This window comes from Triticum dicoccoides, chromosome 5A, assembly GCF_002162155.2.
Source record: "Triticum dicoccoides isolate Atlit2015 ecotype Zavitan chromosome 5A, WEW_v2.0, whole genome shotgun sequence".
Classification (NCBI taxonomy): Eukaryota; Viridiplantae; Streptophyta; class Magnoliopsida; order Poales; family Poaceae; genus Triticum; species Triticum dicoccoides.
In genome coordinates, this window is record NC_041388.1 from 405,230,580 (window position 1) to 405,242,936 (window position 12,357).

The following is a 12,357-nucleotide window of genomic DNA, read 5'->3' on the forward strand; positions in this document are numbered from 1 at the left end:
AATTTAACACTTTAGTACAGGAAATCTGCTGTAGTTGCTCTAAAACACGCCGGCGTCCACGAAGAAGAAACAGACTCCGCTGGAACTGATGAGCACGACCCGCAGGAAATGCTAGTCCGTCGGTTTGGTGAGACCGGTGAAAGGAACCTTGTATGTGTAGCCCTCAATCAAGCTCGCACAAATTATTGTCAATCCTCCTTGCTTTGTTCGGTTCCACCCTGCCCCAAGGGGATTGGAGGGGATTTGGGGGGAATTTGACTTGTATGGGATTTAATCCCTGCCAAACCCCTTCAAATCCCTGTGAACCGAACACAGCCACCACTCCTGACATTTCCCCTTTCCCAATTGTAATTGGGCAGCGAGCATCCAGACTCCACCGCTGTGCAAAACCACCAGTCAGATCACCAACGTCGGAGAAAGGTCAGCTCAGCCCTCACGCTCCTACTTCCCGACCCCCAAAAACCAAATCCACTCCCGTCATCTCTTCTCAAACCTCGCAATCCCGTGCGCTATCCTATCCAAAGCACCCCATTATTTATTCATTCGTTCATTCAGCTTCGTCATCGACCCAAATCCCACTTCTTTTTCTCCCCCCCTTGCCAAATCCCTGTCAGGATAGTTACGGGCGCAGCGGTCGCGACTCGCGAGGATGGTCTCCAAGATGAAGCGGCTGCCGACGCTGGCCAAGGTGGCCCTGCTCCTCCTCGTCCTGCTCCTCCTCCTCGCCGCCACCCTGCTGCTCATCTTCCTCGTCCCGCGCCGCCGCACGGCGCCGCTGCCGCCCGCCGCCGCGCCCCCGGCGCCGGCGGACAACTGCTCCTCCGACCGCGCCGTGGCGTTCGACTTCTCCCCGTTCCTCGTCCAGTACAGGGGCGGCTGCGTCCACCGGATGGACGGCACCGCGCGGGTCCCCGCCGGCGTCGACGCCGCCACCGGGGTCGTCTCCAAGGACGTCGTCATCGACCACGCGACCGGCCTCGGGGCCAGGATGTACCTGCCGCCGGCGGAGGGGAAAGGCGGGGGCAGGAAGGAGAAGCAGAAGGACCTGCCGGTGGTGGTGTTCTTCCACGGCGGCGCGTTCGTCATCATGACGCCGTTCGAGCCCAAGTACCACGACTACCTCAACGTGCTGGTGGCCAGGGCGCGCGTGGTGGCGGTGTCCGTGGACTACCGCCTGGCGCCGGAGCACCCGCTGCCGGCCGCCTACGACGACTCGTGGGCGGCGCTCAACTGGGCCGTCAAGAACGCGGGCGCCGGGCCGGAGCCGTGGCTGCGGGACCGGGGGAACCTCTCACGCCTGTTCCTCGCCGGCGACAGCGCGGGCGCCAACATCGCGCACAACATGGCGATGCGGGCCGGGGACGTGAACTGGAGCGGGCTGGAGGGCGGCGCGGGCGTCCTGGGCGTGCTGCTCCTGGACCCCTACTTCTGGGGGAAGCGGCCGGTGGGCGCGGAGACGACGGACCCGGCCACGCGGCGGCGGTACGAGGCGACGTGGTCGTTCGTGTGCGGCGGGCGGTACGGCATCGACGACCCGCTGATCAACCCGCTGGCGGCGCCGGCGTGGGCGCTGCGGAGGCTGGCGTGCGGCCGCGTGGCGGTGACCACGTCGGGGCTGGACGACTTCGAGGCGCGCGGGGAGGCGTACGCGGCGGCGCTCAACGGCAGCGGGTGGCGCGGCGAGGTGGTGCGGTACGAGACCGCCGGCGAGCGGCACGTCTACTTCCTGGACCAGCCCGGCAGCCCCAAGTCCGCCAGGGAGCTGGCGTTCGCGGCCGCCTACCTCAGCCGGGGCTAGGACACGGACGCTTTGGTGTTGGTGTTGGTGGGGTGGGATCGGTCGGTTGGAATTGGAATTGGAATTGGATCGTCGTGCAGTGCAGCGGTGCACGTGAGATCGCGAGGATTGGTTGATGATCGCGAGGATTGATTGAGAGCATGCTTGATACGTTTTAGTCCCATGACTAAAAATAGTGGGACTAAAACTTGCTAGTCTCACCCATGCTTGGATCCAAATACTAAAGAGACTAAAATCTAGTTATTGAGCATTTATCATCCTCCAAACCCTCCAATCCAGAACTAAGGAGAGGAATTAAATGAGGAGAGAGAGAGCTAATACATATTTTAGTAGGTTTTCCATGACTAAAAGATTTTAGCCTCAAGACTAGTCCTAGCCTTTCTTTAGTCAGGGGTGCTTGGAACTTTAGCCTCTAAAAAAGACTATTTTTAGTCAGATTAAAAATAGTCCCTTGTATCCAAGCACCCTCTGATTAGCTACTCTGATTAACTATCATTGTAGTACATACTGTTGCTTTTTGTCTCTTGTGCTTGGTTTATTGTTGGGTTCATGGCGAGTCTGGTAAAGTCTGCGGGGATACGGAAACTCCGTTGATCTTTGGTGAAAGTTACCTACTCCCTTCGTTCTTAAATATTTGTCTTTCTAGAGATTTCAACAAATGACTACATACGAAGCAAAATGAGTGAATTTACACTCTAAAATATGTCTATATACAGTGGTAGTTCATTTGAAATCTCTAAAAAACAAATATTTAGGAACGGAGGGAGTAGAACGAAAGTCGGAAGGTGCGTGGCATCGATGCTTTCCATGCCCTGTTGTCAGGCGCATTGGTCTACCTCGAAGAGTACAAACACACAAGGGCGACCGCAGAAAAGTGCCATCTACCATAGGCGCGCGAGTGAGCTGTTGCTACTCTCGGACGTGGCCGCGCGTAGTAGAGGCGCACCGCGCACGGGCATGAGCAGCCCAGCGCGCGCCCCCGACAGTAGGACCCCCTCTCTCGACGCCGCTTGCATCCCTTGCTGTTTTCTGATGCAGATCAGATGTTTGATGAAATGCCTAAGAAATAGCAGTAGGAGGTAGAAGAAAGACGTGGCTAGGCGGCAAATTCTTCTGCAAACAAAGCATGATGGGCGGGTCCAAACAATTAACAACGTAACGCTTAGCGTTCATTGCTAGTGTTTTTTGTCACTGTCAAATATTTGTTTCGATGTGAAATGCCACCAATCGTAAAATGGTGATTTTTTCGCTAATCATGACACGAACGTTGTGATTATATGGATTTGACTCTCCATACAGTGAGAAGCCGAAGCAACCGGCGTAGAAAATGAATCAATCTTAATGGTGTTTGCCAATGTTTTTTCTCTTCATAGTTGAGGAATTTCAGTTTAAGAATTAGCAATATTTTATACAGCCGACATAGGTAAATTTTGCTTAACAAATACAAACTCGTACAAGATAATTTGCATCATGATAATTCCTGGAAACATACAAGATATGAATTCTTGATAGCATCTCAAACCACAAAAACAAAACAACTAAAATCTGATGTATAATTTCAATGCTGATACGAGATGAGAATTGAGAGAGATTAGTACAATTTGCCCCACCACAATTTCTAGGACAAATATTTTTATGACCGGTTTACAATACAACCGGAGGAGGCCTGCTGGGCAGTAGATTAAGGGCTTGGCCCACAAGTTATCTTAGGCTAGTCGTTTTCAGGTTATAAATATTAGATTGTAAGATACCTTTTGAGATTAAGCAATAAAGATAGTTCTATCATATTGCCCGGCTCCAGAGGAGCCGGAAACCCTGGCCGCACCTTGCCCTAGCTACGCCGCCCCTCTTCTTCTTCGCGACGGCGCCAACACGCCGGAGCCGCCGCCCCCCAACCCTCGCTGTCCTGCCCGTATAACCTACGGAGTAGAGCCGGTAGGAACCCCAGTCCTACCAATTTGGTATCAGGTATCCGGGTTTCGACCATGTCTCAGCGCCGTCCCTAACGGCACCCGGCACCACGCCGGGCCAAGGGCAGCCACAGGCCCCCGTCCAACACTCGCCGCCGCCATCACCTCCCCCGCAGCCGCCACAGTTCACGCCGGAGGCAATGGCTGGCGTCCTCAACGACCTCGTCACCGCGGTTCAAGGGATCCGCCTCTACCTGGCCGGTCCGTATGGGCCGCCTCCACCACTCCATCCACCCATGGCTACGGGTCCGCAAGCGCTCCCGTGGTACTCGGTACCGGGGGCCATCATCGGAGGCTATCCGGCGCTTCCCGCCCCAGCGGCCGCACCGCTGCCTTGGCCGCAGTGGCCGCCGCAGATCGCGCCGGCCGCCGCGCCACTCGTCGCCACCACGGGGCCGCAGTGGCCCACCTGGACCGCGCCAGCCGCGCCATCCTCCGCCGCGCCCTACCTTCCAGCGACCTCGGAGCAGGTTCCTCCACCGGCCCCTCCCAGCCCTAACCTGAGCAGGTCTTCACCGAGCGGGCTCCCAATACAGGAGGTCCGCTTTCCGCCGTCCCCATCGCCACTCCCCGGCTGGCTCCATGGGCAGCCATCGGCCTACCCGGAGGCCTGTCCACCGTCCGGTTTTCCGCTGCAGCCCGAGGCGTCGGGCGCCGCCGGGAACTATGCCGGGCCTCCCACCATAGACCGTGCGCCATCATCCGCCCTCCGCACCGCCGAGGCAGTGGGCCAGGGCACGCCACACCAGCAGCCACCCCGGTTCGCCAAGATTGACTTCGCCACGTACGACGGCTCCGACGACCCGCTTAACTAGCTCAACCAGTGTGACCAGTTCTTTCGCGGCCAGCGCATGCCCGCGTCGGAACGGACTTGGCTGGCATCCTACCATCTCCGCGGAGCCGTCCAGACATGGTACTACGCCCTCGAATAGGACGAGGGCGGCATGCCCCCGTGGGACCGTTTCCGGGAGTTGTGCCTTCTTCGTTTTGGGCCACCGGTACGCGGGAGCCGCTTGGCCGAGTTGGGTCGTCTGCCGTTCACCTCCACGGTGCAGGACTTCGCCGATCGCTTCTAGGCCCTGGCGTGCCACGCACCCGGTGTGACGGCCTTACAGCGGGCAGAGCTTTTCATCGGCGGCCTCCCCGACCACATCCGCGTGGACGTCGAGATGAAGGGGCCACAAGACCTTCAGACGGCCATGTACTATGCCCGGGCGTTTGAGCAGCGCGTCCAGGCCGTGACGCGTCCATCCGCGCCATGTGGGGGCCGACAGCCTTCCCGGCCGTCTCTGGTAGCACCGACATCATCTACAGCCGTTCCGGCGGCCACCCCGGCATCGGCGCGGCCATTCAGGCGCCTCACTCAGGCGGAACAGCTGGAACGCCGGCGACTGGGCTTGTGCTTCAACTGTGATGCACCCTATGCACCAGGTCATGTCTGTCCCCGCCTCTTCTACTTGGAGACGACAAACGAGCCTGAGGAGGAGCCCCTGGAGGATGGCCTCGGCGCCCCAGCCCTTGAGGAGCCCGCAGCGGCACCCGCGCCCGCCCCAGCCACCGCCCTTGTGGTGTCCCTACACACGCCGGCCGGCATCCGTGATGAACGGACGATACTCTTATCGGTCATGATCCAGGGCGAGCGCCTGGTGGCCCTAGTGGACACGGGGTCCATGCATAACTTCCTGCCGGAGACCACCATGCGGCGCCTTGCATTACAGCCGACCGGCGGTGAACAGTTGCGAGTCACCGTCGCTAATGGTGACCGTCTCCGCTGCCACGGGCTCGCCCGCGACGTGCCCATCACTATCGGCGACGAGCACTTCACCATCACCTGCGCCGGCATCGACTTGGGCTGCTTCGACTTCATCCTCGGCGTCGACTTCTTGCGCACTCTTGGTCCTATTCTCTGGGATTTCGACGCGCTGACGATGACCTTCTGGCGGTTGGGCCGCCGCATTCGGTGGGTCGGCATTGGGGGTGCCGCACCCACCCCTCCACTCCAGCTCGCCGCGGCCACCGCCACGACCGAGCACCCACTATTGGAGAGCCTCCTACAGCAGCACGACGACATCTTCATCGAGCCACAGGGGCTGTCGCCCGCCCGCGCGTACGATCACCGTATACATCTTCTGCCAGGCTCTGCACCGGTGGCGGTACGGCCTTACTGTTATCCGCAATTGCAGAAGGATGAGTTGGAGCGGTAGTGTGCGCTCATGCTCGCGGCGGGCATCATCCGGCTATCCACTTCGCCATTTACCGCGCCGGTGCTTCTCGTCCGCAAGTCAGACGACACATGGCGTTTCTGCATCGACTACCGTGCCCTTAATGCTGTCACACTCAAGGATAAGTTCCCTATTCCGGTGGTCGACGAGGTCTTCAATGAGCTCCACGGGGCGCGCTTCTTCACCAAACTCGACCTCCGGTCGGGGTATCACCAGGTGCGCATGCACCCTGATGACATCGCCAAGACGGCGTTTCGGACTCATCACGGCCACTTCGAGTTCTTAGTGATGCCCTTTGGCCTCACCAACGCCCCGGCAACCTTCCAGGCTCTGATGAACGACGTCCTCCGGCCCTACTTACGCCGGTTTGTGCTCGTTTTCTTTGATGATATTCTGATCTACAGTGCATCTTGGGCCGAGCACCTACAGCACGTCGCCATCGTCTTCAACGAGCTTCGGGCGCACCATCTCCATCTTAAGCGCTCGAAGTGCTCGTTCGGGACGCCTTCGGTGGCCTACTTAGGCCACGTCATCTCGGCCGACGGGGTTGCTATGGACACCGATAAGGTGGCCACCGTCGCTGCCTGGCTGACGCCCCAGTCTCCGCGGGCTCTTCGCGGGTTTCTCGGCCTTGCTGGCTACTACCGGAAGTTCATCCGAGAGTTTGGTGTCATCGCTTCTCCACTCACGCGGTTGTTGCGCCGCGACGCTTTCTCCTGGGATGCGGAGGCGACGACAGCCTTCGAGGCCCTTAAGGGGGCCCTCACGACGGGGCCCGTTCTTCAAATGCCGGACTTCGATCGGCCGTTCGTTGTGGACTATGACGCCTCGGGTGTGGGGTTCGGCGCTGTGATTCATCAGGGCGAAGCCCCTCTCGCCTTCTTCAGCCGACCCTTCGCCCCGCGCCATCTCAAGCTCGCGGCGTACGAGCGGGAGCTCATTGGCTTGGTGCAGGCGGTGCGCCATTGGCGGCCCTATCTGTGGGGCCGGTCTTTTCAGATTCGCACGGACCACTACAGCCTCAAGTTCTTGCTGGATCAGAGGCTCTCCATCGTGCCCCAACATCAGTGGATTAGCAAGCTCTTCGGCTTTGATTTCTCCGTCGAGTATCTCCTGGGTCGTCTTAACACCGTGGCCGATGCCTTATCCCGCCGCGATGCCGACCTCGACTCCGTCACCGGCGACTCCGAGGGGCGGGCACTCTGCATCCGCCCAGGGCCGACTTTCGGCCTCTTCGACGACATTCGCCGGGCCACTGCGAGCGCCGCCGACGCGGTTCTCCTGCAGCAGCAGCTGGCGGCCGGTGACCTGGAGGAGCCATGGCGCCTCTCCGACGGCTTGCTGGTGCATGGGCGCCGTGTCTTCGTTCCAGCCCATGATGATCTCCGTCACCAGGTCTTGCTGCTAGCTCACTCGGCTGGCCATGAGGGTGTGCAGAAAACCCTCCATCGTCTTCGTGCTGACTTCTACATTCCTGGTGATCGTGCCCTCGTACGCGATTGGGTGCGCTCTTGTGCGACGTGTCAGCGCAACAAGACGGAGATGCTACGGCCAGCTGGTCTTCTTCAACCCCTGGATGTGCCTTCTCAGGTCTGGCCCGATATCTCCATGGACTTCATCGAGGGGCTTCCCAAGGTGGGAGGCAAGTCGGTCATTCTCACGGTGGTCGACCGCTTCTCTAAATATGCTCACTTCATCGCGCTGGGGCATCCCTAGACCGCCGCGTCCGTGGCTCGTGCCTTCTTCGATGATATTGTTCGTCTGCACGGGTTTCCTGCTTCGATCGTCAGTGATCGCGACACGGTGTTCACAGGCCATGTCTGGCGCGATCTCTTCAGGATGGCGGGCGTTAAGCTCCGCTTCAGCACGGCCTTCCATCCCCAGACGGACGGCCAATCGGAGGTGGTTAACAAGGTGATCGCCATGTATTTACGCTGTGTTACAGGTGATCGGCCTCGCGCTTGGGTGGATTGGCTCGCATGGGCGGAGTACTGCTAAAACACCTCCTACCACTCCGCCCTGCGTGCGACACCGTTTGAGGTGGTCTACGGGCGGCCACCTCCGCCGATCTTGCCGGTGGACCCGGCTACGGCGAGGACGGAGGCCGCGGGCGACCTTATTCGCACCCGTGACGAGATGCTTGCGGAGGTCCGTCAGCGTCTCCTTCAGGCACAGCAGCTGGCGCAACATTACTACAACAACCACCATCGCGAGGCGGAGTTCGCGGTGGGTGATTGGGTGTGGCTGCGTCTTCTCCACCGCTCTACGCAGTCACTTGACCCGCGCGCGAAGCGCAAGCTCGGGCCTCGCTACGCGGGACCTTTCACCATCTTGGAGCGCATTGGGCAGGTGGCCTATCGTCTTCAGCTGCCGGCCGGCGCTCGCATCCACGATGTGTTTCATGTGGGGCTGCTCAAGCCTTTTCATGGAGAGCCTCCGGCCGCTCCACCACTGCTTCCCCCGACCACCAACGGACGTCTTCTTCCGGAGCCAGAGAAGGTGTTGAAGGCGCAACTTCGTCGCGGGGTGTGGTTCATCTTGATCCAGTGGGCGGGCCTTCCGGTGGAGGAGGCTACTTGGGAGCCACGTGAGGATTTCCGCCACCACTATCCAGACTTTCAGCTCGAGGACGAGCTGTTTGTGCAGGCGGGGAGAGATGTTATGACCGGTTTACAATACAACCGGATGAGGCCCGCTGGGCAGTAGATTAAGGGCTTGGCCCACAAGTTATCTTAGGCTAGTCGTTTTCAGGTTATAAATATTAGATTGTAAGATACCTTTTGAGATTAAGCAATAAAGATAGTTCTATCATATTGCCCGGCTCCAGAGGAACCGGAAACCCTAGCCGCACCTTGCCCTAGCTGCGCCGCCCCTCTTCTTCTTCGCGACGGCGCCAACACGCCGGAGCCGCCGCCCTCGCCCCCAACCGTCGCTGTCCTGCCCGTATAACCTACGGAGTAGAGCCGGTAGGAACCCTAGTCCTACCAAATATAAGATTTGAATTCTTGATAGCATCTTAAATCATAAAACAAAACAACTAAAATTTGATATATAATTTCAATACTAATACAAGATGAAAATTGAGAGAGATTAGTATAATTTGCCTCACGACAATTTCTAGGACACATACAAAGATATGAGTTGTTCATAGCATCCGAAATCACAAAACAAAACAACTAAAATCTGATGTATAATTTCAACACTGATGCTAGATGAGAATTGAGAGAAATTAGTATAGATGTGTTAACCTGCTAGTTTGTTGGTCGGAGAAGTGAAGTAGGTTGTGTCGCTGAATCGCCACATGAATAAGATCTTCAGAAACAGAACAGGCCGGCAAGCGCACAAATGGCGGCAGGAAGCGCTTAATCCCACCCATGTACGCGCTAATCATAGACGAAAAAACACGGCTCCATGAGACTGGATCGGAGGCTACGTTCCTATCCGATGTATAACAAGATCGTTGGGCAGGCCTGGCCCCTGCTCGTCCCCTCATGCCTCCGCCATTGACCCGATCACCAAACGATTACATCCAACATTTGCTCCCAAGATAATTTGAATTTGAATTGCAATCATCTCTGCCGAGTCAACCTTGTAAACATGAGGCAAACACCCAGGTTGTTGCTGCTAGCACAACCCCAGCTGCTACTGACAATGTTTCAGCATGAAAGTATGCGTTGCAGACAGGCTGGTTAGGTATTGAAGCTCTAATAAAGTTCGTTGTCAAAACCCTAACTGACATAGCTGTAAGGTCCGGTGTCTAAATAGTTTCACCCTTGGCACTTTGCCACAGTTGTAACCAGATGTACCACGAAGCTATAACAACCAGCTCTGCCGTTGGCAGATCATCAAGCGCCTGTTGTTGCCGCACAGGAATATCCACTGTAATCGACCTTGATCGGTCTTCACTCACCGCCTTCTTAATCACTTCGGTTAGGCCAAGCACGGACCTGATCACCTCAGTTGCATGAGTTGTTTTTTACATTGTTATCTTGTTAAATGCATTGCTCAGACTTGTTCTTCAAGTTGAAAACCTAGGATCTAGTCTTTGGTGGTCAGATCCGATGACGACGATGCTTGAACGTCGCTTCCTTTCCGAAGATGTTGTTGTTGAAGAACTTTGTTGCCCTTATGATGTTAATTTATGATTGATGTGCACAAGGTCGTTGATGTAGTTTGTGGATCATTGTTGATCGCTTCGAGGCATTTTTTTCTCTTTTCCTCCCTTTAGGCATAGTTTTGGTCATGCATGCTTTTGTTATTTATCGGCGTGTTTTACTCGTGTGTATCGATGCTGGTTGCGTGCATTCTAACATTACATAGGCCGGTTGTTTATGTTTCATTTTGAGCCAATAAAATCAGGTAACGCTGTATATCATCGCGATCAATCTTCTTCCCCAGATGCATCAACAACAAAAATACACAAGTTCAGACAACATGCGGTCTGAAAATGCCCGTGTCCGCGAGATATTGTTCTACAGATTCAGGAACCTGGCAATGGCGTCGTCCTGCCTGACGGCATCGTCGCAGGTGAAGTCGACGAGATGGAAGCAGTGGCCCTGCCCGGCCACCTCGAGCAGCTCCACCTCCCCAGCCCACCCGCTCGCCTTGAGCCCATCGCAGTACGCGCGGCCGCGGTCGCGGACCACGTCCGTCTCCGCGAGGCACACGAGCGCGCGCCGGCACGCCAGCCCGCGCATCGTCGGCGCGCCGGCGGCCAGCGGGTTGATCCACGGGTCGTCGACGCCCGTGGTCTGGGGGCACACCACGCGCCACATCTTCACCACGTTCTCGGCCATCACGGGGTCGCTGTCCTCGGAGGGCACCTTGCCGTGGCCCAGGAAGTAGGGGTGGACCAGCACGATGCCGCCGCTGATGGTCGCGCCGCGGGGCAGGCCCTCGGCGCCGGCGCGCATCGCCAGGTGGTGTGCGATGTTGGCGCCCGCGCTCTCGCCGCCGAGGGACAGGCGGGAGAAGTCGCCGTGGTCGGCGAGCCAGGGCTCCTCGCCGGCGCCGCCGGGGGCGTGGGACGCCACCCAGCGTAGGGCTTGCCAGGAGTCGTCGTAGGCGGCGGGGAGGGGGTGCTCGGGCGCGAGGCGGTAGTCGACGGAGACGACGATGGCCCGGGCGCGCGCGGCGAGGGAGGAGAGGTACGCGTGGAAGACGGCGTTGAAGGCGGTGTGGAGGACGAAACCGCCGCCGTGGAAGTAGACGAGGACGGGTAGCTTCTTCCCGTCGACGCCCTCCGTGGCGAGGGGCGGGAGGTAGAGGCGGACGGCCACGTCGGGGGAGATTGTGCGGTCTTTCGAGGCGACGCCGGTGCCGGCGTCGGTAGAGGCCGGGACGGGGTCGGAGCCGAAGTAGCGCTCCACGCGGCCGCTCTTGAATACGCGGATGCAGTGCTCGATCTCCAGGACGACCTCGTCGTCGCTGGCGCCGGAGCCTGCCATGGGTCGGCGGGAGCTCTCTGTCCGCGGTGCCGCCGGTGGATTGTTTGTTGAAGCCCAAGTTGTTGGCGGATGAGTGGTTCAGCAACTTGACTTCCTATGGTTGGGCTTGGGCCACGTTAATGTGTAGTAGTTGGATCTCAACAACTTTTTCTTCCTTTCTTGAATTTTTGTGGAGTTGATTTTGACTTTAGCGCTCCTTTGGTTCATAGTGAAAGTGAAGTTTCTTCTCTATGATGCTACTATTCATGTGTTTTGTTCAAACGATTTTTCTCTTCATTTTTCTTTACCCCATTTTCCTTTGAACCACTTTCAAATGAAAGGCAGAGGAATTCTAACATCCATGTTGAGCTCCTTTTCAAATTCTTATGCACGAAGAAAGAGACTAAGAACTAAAGACCTTGGATTCAGGTGGTTTCACTTTAATTTGACCATATTTATTTTGATTCATGTGTTTTTCAATTCCTGTGAACCAAAGACCTACTTAACATAATTCATGTGTTTTACGATTTGTTTGTTTTGCCCGTCCATTCATATCATTTTTTCATGTTTTTCTATTCCTCAATTTTTAGGATCCTGCATACCAAATGAGCCCTTAAACTGTTAAGGCATTTGAAGGAAAATCTAGTAGGTGAATATTGGAGGAAAATGAATGGCTATGATTCATAAGTGATCAATCCTTTTGGTTGCATTAGTTTTGGCTAAACATGGATGACATGAGACAAAATAAATTTGTGATTGCTATTTCTCAGGTACTTGAAAAATTAGCTCGGGTCAGTCAATTATGGGGCGAGGCCGAAGGCAGGGCCGACGTGAGGAGTGGCCCAGGCAAGGCCAAGCTAGGACCTGGCCGGAGACAGGGACGACGCATCAGGCTGCGACGTTCCGGTCGGAGGCGAGGAGGTAGGTTGGCCAGTGCAGGT

At 57.1% G+C, this 12,357-nt stretch overlaps 2 protein-coding genes across 2 annotated transcripts; one reads left to right on the forward strand and one right to left on the reverse strand.

Moving 5' to 3' along the window:
- The first annotated feature begins 377 nt into the window (after positions 1 to 377).
- Positions 378 to 1,939, forward strand: LOC119301867 (probable carboxylesterase 2). The gene has a single exon (XM_037578847.1). It carries the CDS (start codon positions 650 to 652, stop codon positions 1,796 to 1,798), a length of 1,149 nt encoding a protein of 382 aa, XP_037434744.1. The 5' UTR covers positions 378 to 649; the 3' UTR covers positions 1,799 to 1,939.
- Positions 1,940 to 10,343: 8,404 nt separating this feature from the next.
- On the reverse strand, positions 10,344 to 11,525 carry LOC119301868 (tuliposide A-converting enzyme 1, chloroplastic-like). The gene has a single exon (XM_037578848.1). It carries the CDS (start codon positions 11,435 to 11,437, stop codon positions 10,463 to 10,465), a length of 975 nt encoding a protein of 324 aa, XP_037434745.1. The 5' UTR covers positions 11,438 to 11,525; the 3' UTR covers positions 10,344 to 10,462.
- Positions 11,526 to 12,357: the final 832 nt, after the last annotated feature.

Coding starts and splice junctions, on each gene's coding strand:
- LOC119301867 (XM_037578847.1), top strand. CDS start 650: ATGGTCTCCAAGATGAAGCGGCTGCCGACGCTGGCCAAGGTGGCCCTG.
- LOC119301868 (XM_037578848.1), bottom strand. CDS start 11,437: ATGGCAGGCTCCGGCGCCAGCGACGACGAGGTCGTCCTGGAGATCGAG.